General features: G+C 39.2%; 2 protein-coding genes across 4 annotated transcripts; one reads left to right on the forward strand and one right to left on the reverse strand.

Moving 5' to 3' along the window:
• The first annotated feature begins 656 nt into the window (after positions 1 to 656).
• Positions 657 to 9,735, forward strand: LOC133874926 (universal stress protein PHOS32-like). Of its 2 annotated transcripts, XM_062312853.1 has the most exons (3): positions 660 to 1,524; positions 9,261 to 9,307; positions 9,556 to 9,735. In XM_062312853.1, exons 1-2 carry the CDS (start codon positions 768 to 770, stop codon positions 9,266 to 9,268), a joined length of 765 nt encoding a protein of 254 aa, XP_062168837.1. In that variant the 5' UTR covers positions 660 to 767; the 3' UTR covers positions 9,269 to 9,307; positions 9,556 to 9,735. The 2 variants fall into 2 exon arrangements, with proteins under 2 accessions (XP_062168836.1, XP_062168837.1); XM_062312852.1 differs by lacking the exon at positions 9,261 to 9,307 and having other exon boundaries at positions 657 to 1,524.
• An 8,120-nt stretch (positions 9,736 to 17,855) lies between these two features.
• Positions 17,856 to 19,409, reverse strand: LOC133876493 (zinc finger protein CONSTANS-like). 2 transcript variants are annotated; one of them, XM_062314781.1, is made up of 2 exons: positions 18,499 to 19,409; positions 17,856 to 18,291 (listed from the first exon to the last, which is right to left on the reverse strand). In XM_062314781.1, the coding sequence occupies exons 1-2, from the start codon at positions 19,048 to 19,050 to the stop codon at positions 18,031 to 18,033; spliced, it is 813 nt and encodes a 270-aa protein (XP_062170765.1). In that variant the 5' UTR covers positions 19,051 to 19,409; the 3' UTR covers positions 17,856 to 18,030. The 2 variants fall into 2 exon arrangements, with proteins under 2 accessions (XP_062170765.1, XP_062170766.1); XM_062314782.1 differs by having other exon boundaries at positions 18,505 to 19,387.
• Between the last annotated feature and the right edge of the window lie 324 nt (positions 19,410 to 19,733).

Genomic DNA, 19,733 nt, shown 5'->3' on the forward strand with positions numbered 1-19,733 from the left:
AAATTATAAGAGTCATGACTAGGGGTGTGCCTTTGATTTTATCAATTTTTCTCCAAAAAAATTTTAAGTCACAACTAGAGTCACGAATTGCCCGGATTGTGTACCTTTGATTTCATTCAATACAATTCTGCACTTTCCATTCATCTCGATTCTTATTTCATTTTTATATACACTTTCATCTCTACATTCTCACATACACATACCCATTCAATCTACAATCACATAAAAAAATAAAAAAGTTCTTTACAGTTGGGTTTGTTGGTAATTCTGGTTCTTTCTTCTTGTTCTTGTTTGCTGGTGAGGTTGATTCAATCGGGATTTTCAAATTTTGAACTGGGTTAACAAGATTGTGAATTATTTTTCTGGTTTTTGGCCCCCCCCCCCCCAAAAAAAAACCTCACCCGCATGCACCCGTTCCGATCCGCAATACTCGAGGCCTAGCGGGTTGACCATTCACTATGCGGGTTGCGGATCTCGATTTTCAAACCCGTTCACTACGGGGCGGGTTGTGGGAAACATGCAAATCTGGCCCAATCCGGCCCGCGCCAACCCCTATGTGAGATGCACCCAACCCAAGTAGTGAAATCCCCTGGCCGGACAGCGGACACGGTCCGAGCCCATCGAAGATGCTATACGCTGGTAGATAACAAGCATAACCCCTTTTTAACCCCTTTTTAGCCCGCCCTCCACTCACTCTTCCACTGTTTTAACCAGTCTAGAAAGCTCCTCATCTTTCTGAATCCGATCACTCTCTCTAGTCTGACCAAATGCATCCCCAAAACCACCACCAGCAATACGACTCCTCACTTGACCCAGACCATCCACAGCTCCCAACCATCAAAATTCACCACCCGGCCTCCCCAAGACACCACTCCGCCACGTCGGCGGCCACCCCGACGCCCACCGCCGGGGCCCGCCGCAAGATTGGCGTGGCCGTCGATCTCTCCGACGAGTCGGCCTACGCCGTGCGCTGGGCCGTGAATCACTACATCCGACCCGGAGACGCCGTGATCCTCCTCCACGTCAGCCCCACCTCGGTCCTCTTCGGCGCTGACTGGGGCTCTATTGACCTCTCGATCTCCCCCTCCGACGTGGACGGCTGCCACAGCGCCAACTCCGCCACGGGCACCAAAGCGCCGGACCAGAAGCTGGAGGACGACTTCGACGCGTTCACGGCGTCGAAGGTCACCGATCTCGCGAGGCCGCTGAGGGAGGCGCAGATCCCGTACAAGATCCACATCGTGAAGGACCACGACATGAGGGAGAGGCTGTGCCTGGAGGTCGAGAGGCTTGGCCTGAATGCGGTGATCATGGGGAGCAGAGGGTTTGGTGCGGCTCGCCGCGGCAGCGACGGTAGACTCGGCAGCGTTAGCGACTACTGCGTCCACCACTGCGTCTGTCCTGTCGTCGTGGTGCGGTATCCCGAAGATAAGGATGCCTGCGATCGCGCCGATGCCACTGCCCGAGCCGTGGCCGTCGTGAAGGAGGTGGAAGAGGAAGAGGAGGAGGAGAACGATCTGAAAGGTTAGGGTTTTTGCTTTTGTTCTTTTGATTTTGTATCTGATTTTGCATTTCATGTTTGTATGAAGCAAATTGAATTAAGTAGAATTTGTGATTGGTTATGGGACTGGTTTTTGTACTTAGTGTGTCTAATTTCAGCTATGTTAGTGATGGTTGTTTTGTTGCTTGAGGTATGATTAGATTGTATGGGGACTGAGATGAGTGAATTGCCGTGACTTGGGAATGAGCTTATAGAGGCTCACTATATTCATAGTTATTTGCATGGTTTGAGGATTTTTGTTTCGTTCATAGCTGTTAGAGGCAATTATAACAAGGAAAAGTATAGCATTTGGGGTGGGATTGATTTGTTTGTTTGTTTGGTTTTTTTTTTTTTTTGTTAATTTATTAACTATGGACCATTTCGCATTGGGAAGGTTGGGTGTGCTACAAAAGCCAAATTGCATGCTGTTTGAAAGTGGATGAAATTGCTTAGACGCCTTCTTAATTTGTGGTTGTTTGTGCTTTTAGTAGTATGAAGATGTTTCTTTTTTGGAGCATGCAAGAATTAGCAGGATTGCTCATCTTCTTTGGCAACATCTCATCTTGTCATTTTTGGATATATGAGAGTGACCACATAACTTCAATGTTCTGGAAAAAGATGCCATCTAGAATGGATATTCTTTTTAGGCATGTGTTGGAGTAACTAGTTGGGTAGGTCCAATGTATGTCTGGTTTGACCTTTTATGAACTGTCCAGATGGGTCTGTTTCTTATTTTCGAATCAGATGGGAGATTGGGTTGCATTTACTTGACTGTGACATTAATGGTGATAATGTTACAGATGAGGTTTAAAAGTGGAATTCTGACTCTTCAATATAGGGTTTGTTTGGCAAATAACAGAACAGAACAGAGTAGTGGGTCGTTAGTTTTGGAATTAGTAAAAAGTGATGATGTGATATAAAATAAAAAGAATTTGTATAAAAAAGTGAAAAAGTTTTGTATTGTAGTAAATTTTTTTAGGGATAAATACCCCATTGGTACCTGAGTTTTACGTGTTTTTAAATTTAGTACCTCAGTTTTGTTTTGTATCATAGGTGGTACCTGAATTAAGGGTAAAAACCTATTTGGTACCTCCGTTAGATTTTCCGTCCAAATTTTAACGCCTCGCCACGTGTCAACCGCTGAGGTTGACACGTGGCACTGCATAAAAAAAAAATTAAAAATTAAAAATTAAAAAATTTAGAAAATGATTAAAAATAATAAAATTTTAAAAAAAAAATTAAAAAAAGAAAAAAGAAGAGGGGTGGCTGAGCCACTCCCTTGGCCGGTCTGGCCGGTCTGGGGTGGCCGAACCACCCCATAGGGGGTGGTTCGGCCACCCCACAGTTGAAAAAAAAAAAAAAAATTTTTTTGAAGGGTTTTGGCCCTAGGGGGTGGTTCGGCCACCCCCAAGGGCCAACCCTCAATTTTTTTTTGAAGTGTTTTGGCCCTAGGGGGTGGCCGAACCACCCCCAAGGGCAAACCCTCAATTTTTTTTTGATGGGTTTTGGCCCTAGGGGGTGGCCGAACCACCCCCTAGGGCCACGGGGGTGGTTCGGCCACCCCCATACCGGCCGGACTGGGGGTGGCCGAACCACCCCCGTGGCCCTAGGGGGTGGTTCGGCCACCCCCAAGGGCAAACCCTCAATTTTTTTTTGATGGGTTTTGGCCCTAGGGGGTGGCCGAACCACCCCCTAGGGCCAAAACCCTTCAATTTTTTTTTTTTTTTTTTTTTTTTTTTCAACTGTGGGGTGGCCGAACCACCCCCTATGGGGTGGTTCGGCCATCCCAGACCGGTCAGACCGGCCAAGGGGGTGGCTGGGCCACCTCCTTGGCCAAAATGGGGGTGGCCGGCCACCCCCATGGTGGCCAAGGGGGGTGGCTCAGCCACCCCTCTTCTTTTTTCTTTTTTTAATTTTCTTTTTTAAAATTTTATTATTTTTAATCATTTTCTAAAGATTTTAATTTTTAATTTTTAATTTTTTTTTATGTAGTGCCACGTGTCAACCTCAGCGGTTGACACGTGGCGAGGCGTTAAAATTTGGATGGAAAATCTAACAGAGGTACCAAATGGGTTTTTACCCTTAATTCAGGTATCACCTATGATACAAAACAAAACTGAAGTACTAAATTTAAAAACACGTAAAACTCAGGTACCAATGGGGTATTTATCCCATTTTTTTATTTGAATAATAATAAAAAATTATTGATGTGATATAAAAAGTGAAAAAAGTGAGAATGTTTTGATATTGATTGTTATTGAAAAATGTCAAAATAATAATAAAAAAAAAATGTGAATAGTGACTTGCATTATTCTGTAATGTTTTGTAACTTAACAAACAAACCCATAGTGACTAAGAACACGGATTTGTATTTGTGGATATGTGAGGGACAAAGTTTTACTGAAACCATTTGTGGGGATCTTGTATAGAGCTACAAACTGACTGTAATTGCCGAATAAAAATGTGCTTCAAAAACTGACACCTGCAAAGTTACACATCTGAGAAGTATAGATTAATATGCATGGGATGAAGTTTGTAGTGCACATCCTCAATCATGCATATGATGATTAGTTTTTTTTTGTTAAAAGTCAACAAGATAATACTTTTAAAAATATCTGATTTATAGAACTAGGGTTCAGACAAGTGAATTTTTATGCTTTACAGGAATTTATTAGATCCAAATTCATTGACATTTTAGGTTCCCTGTCGTATATGCTGTCGATTGCTGAAGATGTTTTGCTTTTTACATTTCGGGGAGCCTTTGACCTACCTAATAACGATATTTATTGTTTGATATCGGCATTAGGGATGGATTAGTAGCTGTAGGTATTGGTGAGTGGTGAAGTTTGCGTCAACTTACTATAAGCAGTAAAATAAAAAGATCATTGAGAACCATGGAATTTCTAGTTCTTTTTTTTTTTTTTTTTTTTGATAAGTAAGAAGAACTTTATTAAAGAAAGCGTAAGACGTCCCTAAGTACACAGGAAGTATACACAGGGAAAACCAAAGCTAACCCAAAAAAACCCACAACACCAAGGCCCCAGAACACAAAAGAACCAAAACAAGCTACAAAAGAACCCAACTAAGAACAATACTACCCACTACCCGTCAAGGCACAACAAACCTACAACAAGTGTGCCTTGCCTTTACTACGCCTAGAGGGGTAGTTCGCTTCACCATAGTTGATGAAACTATGCAAATTTAGAAGCTCCCCTTTCCCTTTAGACTTCTGGCGCGCAAAAAACTGGAACTCCTCTTCCATGGCATCCCGAATAGCCAAAGCCTCCTCCCCAAAATCCCCATCCATCGCCCGATCTAAGGGCAAACAATCCCAATAATCATCTTCATCTTCCTCCCACACCACAATCTCCCCATTATGATCAAAACCAACTGGCCAATTCCGAGATTGGGAGACACCATTAAAGCAACCACTCGAAGGGGACAAAGGACCTACCACCCCGCCATTGTTGACCTCCTGAAGCGCCACGGGAGGGACTGAAATTGGGGGAAGGTTGAGAAACCCCTTTCTAAAAACCCTGATGCACTGGCGTCATTGACTTCTTCATTGCAGGACGCTTTGCCGCCTTCTCAGCTGGCGGCTCTGCACCTGTAACCCTCTTATCAACGTAGTCAATTGACATCTTCACGGCTTCCAAAGAATCAGAAAGTAGCCCATCATTCCACTTCACAGAATGCCCTTTCCTCAATTTTTTCGCCCTCCTGTAGTAACACTGACAAGGCTTAGAAACCACCACAGGGAGGGGAGAACGCAGCTTATCTCCTAAATTAGCTGCTCCGGCGAGAGACAACGGGGCAGCAAGGGGTTTAGGAATCAGAAGCTTCCCCAAAGGAGTGAACTTAAAAGAGACAGAAGCAGAATCCGCCGAAAAACCCATATTCGATGCCGGAGAAGGGGGGAAACCGAACAGATTAGAGGCTGGAGTCCGGCTAAAAACCGCCGGAAACACTTGGGACCTGCTCGACTCACCCCCGGAAGAAACCTCTGTACCTGAAACTGTCCCTGTATCTGCCACCGACGAGGGCTCCGGCCTAGAGGAAACCCCAACAAAAGCCGATGAAGCTGGACTCGCGCCCTCTTTAGCTCCCAACGCTGTAACCTCCAAACCCCTAGGAGGAAGCCGATTCAGAACCAACCCAGAGGACACCTCCGTTGACGTCTCCGGCGAGGATGGTGGTGGACAAAAAACTATAGATTTCTAGTTCTAAATTGAACAACCTTATGTTGCCGAAGCTTTTTGGATATTTGTTCTGGGCAAATTATGGGAATCCCTGGAGTTTTGTGGATATTGATTTTTCTTTATTAGGCTTCTAATCTCTTTCCATAATTATGTTGTTTAAACAATTAATAGGTGTATACTAAAGATGTCTTTCTCATCAGAATCGTTTGTTGGCACAGTATCTTTTCCTTATGGTTTGCACAGCACTTTGTACTTCTTCCACGGTTCAGTGTGCACCAAGTTTTGACCCTCAGACTTGCAAAACATGGGAAAGTTTTGTTTTATTTTTTATTTTTAAATAATAATAATTTTAATATAAGGAAACAAAATTAATTAAAAATGCAATTGGCGCATGAAGTATACAAGAAAAACACAATCAGAAAAGGAAAAAGAATAGAAAAGTCATGGGAACTAGAAATATGAAAACACTCATAGGCAGCCATATATTGGTATAGGGTACTGAAGAAGAAAACCTTTATCTCTACCATCGTCCTCTCATTATCTTCAAAGCTTTGATCATTTATTTCCCTCTAGATACACCACATCAAGCAAGGCAGAATCGTCTTCTAAACAGCTTCACTTCGAGGACTTCCAAACTTCCATCTCCAACAAGTGAGGAGATCTATCACTTGGTGGGGCATGACCCACGCTAATCCAAAGAAACCGAAGATAGAGTTCCATAAGACACTAGCTATCTTGTTATGGAGTAAAAGGTGGTCTACGGTTTCTCCAATCTTTTTGCACAAGAAACACCAATCTACCACAATGATTTGCTTTTTTCCTAATTATCCAAAATGAGGATCTTCCCTAATGCGGCCAACCAAGCAAAAAAAGCTACTTCAAAGGGGCCTTACTCCTCCAAGGGAAAGGAGTACTAACATGAGGAATTAAGACATTATAAAATGATCTTACATCAAACAACCCTCTCTTGGAAGGGCCCAACAAAGCTTGTTCTCGCCGCCCCATCTCAACTGAATGGAATTCAATTGATTGAAAAACGAAGTAAAGAATTCCATCTCCCAATCATGCATCGCTCTAACAAAATAACATTCTACTGAGAAGTGCAATTAGATAGCTAAAGATGATCTACCAGAGAGGCCTCTCTAAAGCAGCAAATGCTAAATGACTTCGGAAAGCTACCTTAAGGGGCTGCTCTGCTCCCCGCACCACACGTCATGTAAAAAACTAACATTTGAACCGTCACCCATCTCAAATCTAGTACACCTAGAAAACTCCTTTCAACCCTTCCTAATGAATCCCGTGTGACCCATTAACTTCATTAGAATACCAACCCTGTTTTAATTAGGCCTAGTTTGGAGAGTTTTAAGAAACAGTTTTTTATTATTATTATTATTTATAATTGCTTTGTCATGGTTTAGCTACTGTACAAGATTACCCCCCCCCCCCTCCCACCTCCACCCAAAAAAAAAAAAACTTGGGGGTGCCCAAGGGGAAGAGCATACGAGCATCAATTATCATTTTCTGCTAACACTGCTGCTGCTTGCTTCTGTAGAAAACATCTTGCTTTTATTAGTGCATTGAACTTAATATATAAGCCTAATAAGTATATCCCCGTTTGACCAATTACAAATACTGTGATGAACTTTCATAAGATGACTGCAAAAGGGACAATTTGTTTTCAAAATGGTTAAAAGTTTATCCTAATTAAGATTTAAATCAGGCTTCCTTTAACTGTGATCTTGCCTTGATCCAAAAGAAATTGTACAAGGATTGCATAGCTTCTATTGATTAATAATGCGTGGAGATTGGGTTATTACCACAATAATGGTTCAGAGTGAAGATTTATCCAGTATCACATTGCTGAGTTCTACCAAGTGTTTCTTCTGTTCTGATATACCATATTCAAGCATAAATGCATCGAGATATACTTGACAATGTCCATAGTATTACATGTCTATTTATTGCTCGCAAATTTGATTTAGATTCAATATAAAACAATACTGTCAAACTGATTTCTTACTTTTTTTGGGCACTTCTGAAACTTCGTGGGACTGCAGTACTGTTGCTTTATTGCTTTAAGACTTCAAAAGATGGGGAACAACAAATTTTGCAGTTATCTTGGTGTATTATTTCTTGTTGAAAGTGGCCTCAAATTCCCATTTTGAATAAATTGCATATTTAAGTTTTACTAGTGTGAGAGGGAGAGGTAAATGTTTTCCCTGTCACATTAGTAATTGTTATTCCTTGTTTAATAAGGAATAATAATTTGGTATTTATTGTAGAACAAAGAATCTGAATTAGGGTTTTAGGGTTGAAAGATGTCTGAGTGAGTGAGACTTTAGATGTCTTGGCTTAGGCTTGAGTATCTTTCAGCACCTTTTGTACTCTATCTTGGTTATCTCGGCCCATGAATGTTGGTTTTCAAGCTGAAACATGTAAATCTTGGTGCACGTGTTTGGTTTATTTTCTTCTTCCCTTCTCTACTTATACGTCTTCCAAAATTTTAATTTATATGTAGGGGTAATTACCTTTTCCTCCCATGAACTACCAAAAAATGCGCGATTCCCCCATGAACTACCAACTCGACCAAAATAGAGCATTCAACTACCAAAGACAACCATTTTTTTCCCTTCCGTCAGTTAGAGGGGTTAAAAGAAACAGTCAATTGGTTATGTGCCGTTTTATATGGGGGCATGTTGGAAGATAGTGGTAGTTCATGGGGTAAAAGAGGAAGATGGTGGTAGTTCATGGGGGGAAAAGAGGAAGAAAATGAGGGTAAAACGGCGTGTGACGGTCACGTGACCCGTTGACCGTTTGTTTTAACCTCTTTGACTGGCGGAAGGAGGGAAAATGATTGTCTTTGGTAGTTGAATGCTTTATTTTGGTCGAGTTGGTAGTTCATGGGGGCATCGCATTTTTTGGTAGTTCATGGGGGGAAAAGATAATTACTCCTTATTTGTAACAAATTGTTACCAGAGGTTCTGCCTGCATATCAATTCTTGCAAGTGATTCTTCAATTCAATAAAGGATATCTTCGAACTGGATGCAGTAGGATGGTTGAACGCTGCTTTACGCACCAAACATGGGAGTAGGGGATAAGAAGGAAGAGTTCCACATAAGTTATCTTTGTTATTTATCTATTGGAGTTTATCAAGTAGAAAGGATAGTAAAGAATAAAGGATTGTGTATATCCTTGGTGTTAGTATGTTAGTAGAAGTTTGTAAGGGATGCCTCATACGTATCTCTGTAGTTATCTTTAGTTATGTTTATTTTTTGGGATTGTAAGGCTATATATAGCTGGTTGCTTGTTGAATAAAGTATCAAAGAAGTTAATTATCAACTCTAGTAGTTGTTTGGGGAGGTTTAGGGTTTCTCGAACTACCTTAAAATTATCCATTATGCGCTTGAGAAATTAGGCACGTAACATGCTGGAACGGTTGACTGGCTTTCTTTTCTGTTTTGAAATCTATAATTATCACTCATAAAACTAACATCCCTATTTGTTGCTATTTTTGAAGCAGATGCTTAGTAGGTAAATGGTGTCATGGCTTGATCCTCTCAAATGCGGGTATGAATATAGGTGTTAAATATTCCTACTATCTATGTTCTTCATTTATGATTGCTTTTTGCAAAAAGTTTTTCCGGCTTAGTAATTTGCTTCTTTTCTGGTCAGAGCTGGTTTATATAAACCGAGTTTCATACTTTCTGCATGCATATTGCACTTGCAATAACGAATACCATTGTTTCCTGCATGTGCTCTCCTCTCTTTTGTCATCTAGATTCTTGGTTGCATCTCAGCTTGCTTTTGTGCTGTAGGAAGTATAGAAGGAATCTGATTCAACGAGGATCAGCTGACACACTGAAGAATTAATGTGGATTGTAGAGTGCTTTCTCTGTGTCGTGTCAATAAGATTCTCTTTATGTATGAACTATGAACTATGAACTATGGGTGGATTAGGAATGATACATGTATGGATGAGAATTTTTTTTTGGATCTGTTAGGCTTTATGCTGCTGCATTGTGATGTCGACCCCATTCTGATCTTAAATATTTTTATGTAACTATCTTGCTTCGTGCTCTTTTGCTGTGTTAAAAAATTTGGTTGACGGGCAATCACAGTGGTGTTTTGAAAAAGTGAAAATTGTTTTGTGTTTTGTTTTCTCAAAACAAAAAACAACAAAAATTATAACCTGTTCTGCTTTGTTTATCTCTCTTGTTATATTTTTGGACACGGACTTGTCTAATATTCCCAAATAGAAAAATCAAAACTATGAGTTGCTCAGCAAAGGGAATTATTGGAACTGACATGTGACATGGCATGCATCACATGCTACACTTCATTCTTCATGTTAATATTGTTGTCGTTGCTCAAGATTGACCCTGTAACCAACTACATCATCAAATATCATGAAGTTCGTATTATTTTTATCATTAAAGAACTGGGGATCATCCATCTAAAGAATTCAGTAGTATGGGTGTAAAGAATATTTTTTTTGTCTATTACTCATGGGTTTGGGGATTTTTAACACTTGTAATTTGTTGTAAACTAATACTTTAGGATGTGAGAACTCAATACAATATGTTTAGACACCACATTTACTTGAAAACTTAAAAGGAAAAAATTATATTTAACCACTAAATTTTCAACTTATTTGAATCTAGTCTTTACATTTTTAATTTTAAGAATAAGTTCTTTAAGTTTTACTGAAGTTTTAAATTGGTCTCTCTATTACTTTATTGTCAAAATTAACGATTTTATACTTGTCATGTGTGTCTCATTTGACGTGTCAGGGTCTATCTCAGCGTTAAAGTTAATGGTTTTTCATCGAACGCTATAAATTTAAAAGATTAAAATAACAAAGAATATGGTTTTTGTTTTCTGAGTTTGAGTTTTTTTTTTTTCTCTTAATGGAAAATTTGGTGCTTAATGATATGACATTGATATAAAGTGTTGATATGAATAATAGCGTATCAATTGAGACATATGTGATATATGATAAACTATTTATTTTGACGAAAAAAATTGATAGAGTGACCTATTTAAAATTTGGGGTTAAATACCCCAGAGGTACCTGAGTTTTACGTGTTTTTAAATTTAGTATCTCAGTTTCATTTCGTATCACAGGTAGTACCTGAATTTGGAAGAAAAAAACCCTAGGTAGTACCTGTCAGATTTCTCGTCCAAATTTCAACTTCTCGCCACGTGTCAACAGCTGAGGTTGACACGTGGCACCACATAAAAAAAAAATTAAAAATTAAAATTACAAAATGATTAAAATGATTAAAATTAAAAAAAGAAAAGAAAAAAAGAAAAAAAGAAAAAAAAAAGGGGGGTGGCTTGGCCACCATGGGGGTGGTCGGCCACCCCCATTTTGGCCAAGGAGGTGGCCTAGCCACCTCCTTGGCCGGTCTGGGGTGGCCGAACCACCCCCTATGGGGTGGTTCGGCCACCCCAGACCGGTCAGACCGGCCAAGGGGGTGGCTGGGCCACCTCCTTGGCCAAAATGGGGATGGCCGGCCACCCCCATGGTGGCCAAGGGGGGTGGCTAGCCCCCCCCCCCCCCCCCTCTTTTTTTTTTTTTCATTTTTTTTTAATTTTAATCATTTTTTTAATTTTGTAATTTTTAATTTTTAATTTTTTTTATGTGGTGCCACGTGTCAACCTCAGCGGTTGACACGTGGCGAGAAGTTGAAATTTGGACGAGAAATCTGACAGGTACTACCTAGGATTTTTTTTTTCAAATTCAGGTACTACCTGTGATACGAAAAATGAAACTGAGATACTAAATTTAAAAACACGTAAAACTCAAGTACCTCTGAGGTATTTAACCCTAAAATCTGAGCAAAAATTGAAGGATTATATTATTGAAATTAGAAATCAAATGACTAAGTGAGCATTCTTTTTGTATATATAAAAAAAAATGGGTCGTTCAAAATATCAAACAAAGATTTTAGAATAAGATTAGCAGAGCAATCCACTTGGTGCTTTTCTCTGGTCAATCACCAGAGAATGTTAGATTTTGTTTGAGTTCCAACAGTGGCAACAAGTTAAATGCATTCCCTGCGTAGATTGGGTTTCTGATTTTTGTTTTTGTTTTTTTGGATGAATCTGAGTAGACTGGATTTGTTAGATGCTGAGGGTAAGATCATTCCTTATCTGATATTAGTGAATGAAATCGCTAGTATGTTCTCACATTAATCCAACACTTTCCTTGCTCCCCCTTCTAAGTTTCTTACCCATTGTCAAAAGACTAAATATTGTTGCACTTGAATGTAAAGAACCACAGTGGTAAAAAACCAATCTTGTTTTAAATTGAGTAGTTCTTGTCCTCTGAGGAAAATTTTTAAATAAAGGAAAAAGGAACTTTCATAAAATCTTTTGTCACTACCATATATAGTTAGTTTCAGGTGTTCATATATTAGAGGATTGAAATTATGATCAGAAAGTAATGATGTTATTTGAAATTTCTGGTTAAAACCACTTGATTGATATGGGAGCTAATATTGGATTGGTTGTATGTCCTTCCTTAAGCAGAGTGTCTACCAACGGATAAAACTAAGGCCAAGTGTCGCCTAATAATAGTGTAATGACCTAGGAAAAACATTTACATTTGCACTATCACTTAAAAGTATTAGTCAAGTTATAATTTGAAAATTATTTATAAAGCTCAATATTTCATAGTAAGAAACCACAATGTGGTACTTAGCATTCATGAGCATCTTTATAATCTATCAACTCAATGTGGGTATCTGAGCTTCCCAATGTAGGACAAGCTTTTTAGGGTGTCATAGATAAGGTACAACCTTGACCAAGTGTGAGCCGAATTCGTGTCCTATAGTGAGCTACATCCTTAGCGAGGTGTCACTTGTTGATGAGGTACAGCTCTGCCTGAACGTGTAACGCCCCAAAATTTTCACCTACTTAAAAATACAATGAGGTGTTACTACTATGCCTCGATATTAAATTTGCAGCAGAAAATGCTATAAATAAAATTTTTAGCTTCTAAAATATATAAACTGTAAATTCTAAAAATAATACAGAGTAATAACTGAAACATAATTTTTTTTTATTCACATAAAACCACATATTTACATCAACTATTTAACTTAAAACCTTAATTAAAATATCATAATCTATCAATTCTTACATTTGTTATATTTACAAAGCCAAAATATCAAAATCCCAATACCCTCAAAGCTTTTATCTATTGACCACTCCAGCTGCTCGTCTACTACCGCAGTGTGCTCAAACTTTGTAAAACAATATTTTACAAGTAGAAATATGAATAAGTGACTCAGTAAGTAAAACATTATCGTTAAAATATTATTCAAATATGGTATCATATTTGTATTATTCTCATTTACCCTATTTCTCTTATAAATATAAGCCTTTTGTATTGTAAATCTCATCAAGTAAATAAGAGCAAAATGTAGCTCTTATGACTTTAATCTCTGGACGTAGGTTATAGACTGAACTACATAATATCTTGTGTTTCTTTCTCTTTCTTTCCTATTTTCTTCACTTTTAACTCAATATGTTATTCATTCTGTGATCATAACTATGTTGATATCATGAGTGGCATTAAACATTATTGATGAGACATCTTTGCCCTAACTTCCATGATTTATAGGGTAGCATTTAACCACAGCTATGATGATGCCATAGTAATGGAAACACATCATTGCCCGATCCATGGTTATACTCACATCATGGGCCCCATGACTATGTTGACGTCATGTGTGGCAAAATCATGACTATGCTGACGTTAGTTAGGACATTTAGTAGGGGCAACTTTGGTTTAGTTTAGTAGGGGAAACTTTAGAAAAAACAGTTGGCATGGTTATCTTGCACAAGGAAATGAAATATTATTATGTCTAGTCTCTTTCTTGAATACTACCTAAATCATAATATAACACATATTTACTTTCACATCTTGTAAAGAGATTTCTTTACCTATAAAACCACATTTAGTACTTAAGTGTGCAAACATATTTAACATGATAATCCATATTCATTTACACAAATCATGCAATAAAACTTTTATCTACTTGTGAGTTGTGAGATAAGTATCACATATTTCGTCTCTTTAGACTTTCTACAAACTTTTCTGATTCATCTTTCTCATAATTTCATTAAGTTTTTCAATCTTTTTCCCACGAGATATGTTATTTGCATCTATTTTATACACAAATTGTACACAATACCTTTTGACAGTATGTTATGATTTATTTTTTATTTTTTTTTAAAAAAAATTGCCAAAAAAAAATTATAGGTACAAAATGTGTGTAAATTATATATATCTCTTCTCTCGCCACCAATACTTTCAAAAATTTCTCTTTAGGTGCTAGCTAGAAGTCTAAGGGAAGGATAAACATGGAATTTCAATTTCAGAAACAGTATAATTACAAAAAATCTTAGAGGCTCGATGAATCAAGTTTTAGTTTTGTCGACCGAGTTTTCTGCGACTCGACCAATGCAAGCTTTGCAAGTTGACATGTTGCTCGACGGACATATAACACAACGTGTTATGTCATTTAATTTATTAAGGAAAATGTTACTTTTATTACAAGTTTACAACATGGGCACAACAACCTCTCACATGAAGGTGAGCCTCACATACTGGACTTCACCCTCATATGAAAGGTGATTGTGCTCATGTTGTGGGCTTGTAGTGCAATAATCAAATCTCATTAATTAATGAAACAAAACAATATTGGTGAGGTTTAGTTTTGTATCCACCGTACATCCAATTCGGCCAAAATTCCTACTACTTGATAGCTCATGTCAAATGAATGATGAATTGGAGATACTTATGCATCACACTCATAACAACTACACTCACACAAGACATATTGGAGTGGGGCCCAGTGTTCCAAAGTAGATATTAAGAGCCCCACATGTTTGGAACCGCAACACAACTCCTGTATGCACTTACCTAACCTCGCATATCCAACCAAACTGCCCTCGTGGCAGCTTCCATTCAAAATTCTATTGCTGGGGACAACCTCTTTAAACATGGCCGGCGAACATTACTTGCTACCCGTTCTAGGACATGTGGTCGAGGGAGGAGGGACTGTCCTACGATAAAGAAGCCTCTTGATCATTATTTATTATAATAATCTATTTTACTATAAATAGTACAAACAACCACCGCCATCCACATCTTCCCTGTTAACATCATCCACTTCTTTCTTTTTGCTTCGGGTCAAACAACAAAGAGCGACCTACTCTTTTTTGATGGATGAAAATACTTCTGTAATTCACAAGTAAATAAGCAATGAGAAATGATAAGTTTAGTTTATTTTTGCAATTTTAAAAAGTACAATTTAAAACACGTAATTTTTAAACATACAGTTAAGCGTTTGGTAAAATCGCAATTTGACATTTAAAATCGTACTTTAACATTTAAAATTGTACGTCTTCAAATAGTAATGCCAAATGCACCTTAAATGCTACAATTTTCGTTCATTATCATTTTATTGGATTGATATGCCAGTGCCCGCAAAGGTTAATCTAGAGACTGCATCAGCCCAGTAAGACGAGGATGTAATCTAGGTAGACTATGGATTCAATAAAACATCCACAATATTTAAAAGAGAAATGGAAGAAACCATGTTTCAATCCCAGCTTCTAACTAACCCTTATTGATTAGAATTGCCACATTAACATTATAGAATAAAAATGTAATTTTTAACGTTACTATAATTAAAATATAACAATGAATTTTCACAATAACTAATCCAAGTCATGCCCATTAAGTAAGTAATAATGATATTAAAATTCCTAAAATAGCCAAAATAGTGGGGGGCAGGTGGAAGCAGGGCACCATTGGCTCTTGGGAATGAATGGGATATGCTCCTCTCTAGGGTACGGATATCCGTCGGTTTCTTAGTGACGATGATAAATGAAGGATGCCACGCCACAATTTTAAGATCCAATGGTTTACATTTGGACAAATACATTAAATCATCAGCCTGACCAATTATACATTTATGTGTAATGCAAAACAACCCGATCAATCCCTACGTCTTTGACTTGTGTATTCACACCTATGTTGACTTGATATTTTAGCCTAAAAATTAGTGAGCAACTACCAAAAAAAAAAAAAAAAAAAAAAAATAATAATAATAATAATAATAATAATAATAATAAATACTCTTTATAAGAAATGCCCGTGACTTCAAAATGTTTAAAGTGTAGGTGTTTGAAAAAGAAAAAAAAAATATTGAAATGAAAAGAAAAATTTGCTAAATATTAAAAATTTGCTAACCTACTCCATTAGGTCCTAATGGAGTAGGATAACCTAGTCGAATAGGATTTATTATGTATCATTACTCTTGCCTTAGAACACTAATAGCGGTTACTCTATATTGATTTTCTTCCTTATATTTAGAAAAAATTTCATGAAAAACATCAAAAAATCTCCCAAGCAGATACCTTATATTTAGATGAGGGGGTTGAAAATAAATAGTAATTCCCTATGTATACATGTTTACTATTCATTCCCTATGTATTATTTTAATATAAAAGAAGTATAATTAATTGATATAAGGAAGAGAGAAAAAGTAAAAAAGAGAGAAAAAGAATAAAATAAGAATAAAAAAACAAAATAATTGAAAATTGCTGCTAGTGCTCTTATATAGAAAAAATAATGATCTTTTCTTTTTCTCTCTATATATATATATATAAATAAATAAACAAAGATAATCCCTCACCCTCGGGAGAAAAAAGTTGGTTCAGTCTTGGCAACAGATGATATGCCATTTTCTTTGCCCAAAAGAATGCCCAAGGAGCCCAATCCCTCATTTTCAAATTTGAGGTTTAAACAAATTTTCCAGTTCAACAATTTTTTTTTCCTTATATTATTATTATTATTTTTTTTTTCTCCATGTTATGTATATGCAAAAAGAATCCTGTTGACATTAATGTGGACTTGCGCGTCCTAGTCAAGAAAATTAGTTGCAGCTGCCGGGGTGAGCTTTGCAACTCTTGTCTCTCAAAAGAAAGAAAAAGCCCCTCTCTCCCCTTCCCACAGAAAGTCCCTCCTCCTTCGTAGTCAGTGTTGCCGGGGGAGAACCTCTCTCTCCTCCGGCATGGTTTTTGTATCCTTGGTCTTCTTGGACTAAGAGATCTTTTTGGTCCTCCTTGGGTTTTTTCAATGGAGGTTAGAGGTTCCCAGTCTCTATGACTGGGGAGTCTTGTTCCCTCCGGACTAGTTCCGGCGGTGGTTTCTTGTCCCCCTGGTCTCAGATTCGGCGGTGGTTGTTTTGGTCCTCCTAGTCCACTAGGACTTGGGAGGTTTGTGCAGTGTTTTTTTTCGATTCTTATTTGTTGGATGATAGGAAATCATTTCAAAGAAGCTCCTAGGGGGATGCATCCGCCGCTTGTGTTGTCGGCGGCAGGGGTTTGGTGTGCTTTATGTTTGTCTTCCTTTCATTTCCAGATCTATAAAGTTCTGCCGTCCCCAGGTCGACACGCGCCCTCCAGCCTTGCTTGCCGCCGCCATCTGGTTTAGCCGCCGCGTCGTAACGGCCGAAATGATCGCCGGAGCCCGGCGCGTGGTTGTCACTTGCCAGGGTGTTTTCTCTCCTCGGCCTTGCGTGAGAGCTATGCTCCGTCATTTTTGCCGTGATTGGTGGCTTCCGGTGTACTGGGGTGTTATGGGAGATGGGAGGGTGAGGCTCGACGGTGGCGCGTGTGGCACACGCGCCATCGCCGATGGCAGCTCCTTCGACGGATGCTTCTGTTTGGATGTTTTCTTATTTTTTTAGATTGTACTTAACATTTTGCTCTGTGTCAATCTATCCTAGTCATTGCTTTGTGCACAGATTGTATGCCCGACTCCATAGCGCAAGTAGTAATTTTTATGTAATCGCAGATGCATCTTTTTGTTGGTTAGGCTTATTTGTAGCAATTGTTAATATGATCTGTATTTCTAGGATAACTGTAACGGGGTGCCTATAATGTAAGTCTCTGCAATGTTCTGAGCTTTGTCTCAATTTAATAGAATATGAGCTTTGTCTCAATTTGATTGTAATTTTATTACCCGGAGTGATTAATGAGAATTCCTCTTTTCCCTCTAAAAAAAAAAGAACTCTGTTGACGATGACCACTCTTGCAAATGATGCCAATAAACACAAAAGGAATATTAGGTTACAAAATAAAAATAAAAATCCACTAACTCACAAGCCTCATACAAGCTAAGGGAAAAACTACCTCAAATTCTGTGGTTGGGAATAATAAGTAGGGAAGGAAAAAAAGAAGAAAAAGAAAAGAAAAAGATCCACAAATCAACGGCTGTGGTCTCTGCTCAGCTTGCAAATCCCAAGAACCGTAGCGGCCGCGTCGTCATCGTCTACGATCCTGTCGTTTTGGAGTCTTCTGAGCGAGCTTATGATCGCCGTCGATCTTGACTCTTCTGGAAGTCTCTCTGGTTTGTTCGCATCGGCGATTCTTCGCTGCTTCGTAGCTCTGGTTGAGCCCGAATAGCTCGCTTCCTCACTTGCTAATGCTCCAGAGGCCATTATAGAAGAGGAGCATCCGATCTCATCCTGCACTCGTCAGAATCTCACCGTTAAATCTTCTACTAGAGCCAAATATTAGCTACTTATCAGTTTGGTTGCTGAGAAATCGTAGGGAAAAAAAAAAGAAAAGAAAAGAAAATGAACTGAAAACCGAAGAAAATCATCAAATTTTCTAACTAAAAAGGTTTAAGAACAAAACGGAAAAGAAAGAATCGAAATCCAGAAAAAAATAACACTCACATCTGAATCGAGATCCGTATGCTCTCGCGTCCGCTTCAATGTCGAAATAGCAGTCGATGGCTCCTCCTCATCCTCCTCGCTACCAGAAGAACTCGCCGGAGGCGGCGGCGGCTCCGAAGAAGTAGAAGACCAGGGAACCACCTGATTCTCTCCCTCCCCATCCTCATTCTCATCCTCATCCTCGCCTTCATCCTCGTCCTCGTCCTCGTCCTCATACTCACCAAAACTATAATCTCCTTCATCTTCATCATCGTCATCATGACCACCATCATCGCTCAGCACTACAGCCTCATCCTCTCCGTTGCAGATCGGTCTGCGGTGGCTCTCGACACAGCCGTCGCAGACTGAGACGGTGAGAGTGAGCTTGGGCCCCGAGGCATTCCATGTAGTCGGAGACTGGCACACATGGCAAAGCAGGCTCCTGGAGTGCCTCGCCACCAGAAAGTTCGCACAGTGCACTTTCTCGTCGCAGCCCCAGCACAAGCTAGCCTGATCCGCCTCGCAGTACATCCTCGCCGCGTTCCCACAGAGCTCGCACCCCTTCATCTTCTCTCTCTTTCTTTATTCTCTCCGACTTTCTCTCTATCAGAGCTTGAAATAAGAGGGGTAGAGAAAGCAAAGAGCAAGTTGCAGTGTTTTATGGAACCGCCCTCGCTTTTCGATTTTAATTACGTGATTTTCACTAATTGGGCTGCACATTACGGGGTGGTTTCGTCTTTTTGCAGGTCGAAGTGAAAAAACATATCTTTACCCAGCTCCCCCTTCGAAGTTGTTGCTTTTTCGAGACGACTTATCAACTAGGGGGCCGTACCTAGACCTAATTGTATAATTTGTATTCACTGCGCGCAAAGGCCACAACTCCTGATTATTTAATCCACTGGAACTCGGCCACGTCATGGATGACTAGTTTCCCGGCGACGCTTTACACTTGTGGCGAAGAGGTAATTGGTTCCTCCAGTTTAGAAACTACGACTGCTTTTGTAGCAGATACATACTCTGCACATCTCGCTTAGCCACTACCGTGAGCACCGGCTGACATTCTGACACGTGTCACGTCGTCATGGAGCAAGGTCCTTGCGTTTCTAAGGACATTTAGATTTCCTTGGATCCCCAAAGATATTTCCCTGGGATTGTATGATGACGTGTCTGCCTCACTGTATCAGCTTTAGATTCCCATCTTTCCTACGTGGACAGTTCACGTCCACAAGGGTTCGCGAGCCACGTGATGC

Source organism: Alnus glutinosa, chromosome 8 (genome assembly GCF_958979055.1).
Source record: "Alnus glutinosa chromosome 8, dhAlnGlut1.1, whole genome shotgun sequence".
Lineage (NCBI taxonomy): Eukaryota > Viridiplantae > Streptophyta > Magnoliopsida > Fagales > Betulaceae > Alnus > Alnus glutinosa.

Bases quoted from the DNA above. Each gene is read 5' to 3' on its own strand.
- LOC133876493 (XM_062314781.1), bottom strand. From the start codon at position 19,050: ATGAAGGGGTGCGAGCTCTGTGGGAACGCGGCGAGGATGTACTGCGAG. The intron at 18,292-18,498 runs GTTATTTTTTTC...TGACGAGTGCAG, and splicing joins ATCTCGATTCAGATGTGAGT to GATGAGATCGGATGCTCCTC.
- LOC133874926 (XM_062312852.1), top strand. From the start codon at position 768: ATGCATCCCCAAAACCACCACCAGCAATACGACTCCTCACTTGACCCA. The intron at 1,525-9,555 runs GTTAGGGTTTTT...TTTGTGCTGTAG, and splicing joins GGAGGAGAACGATCTGAAAG to GAAGTATAGAAGGAATCTGA.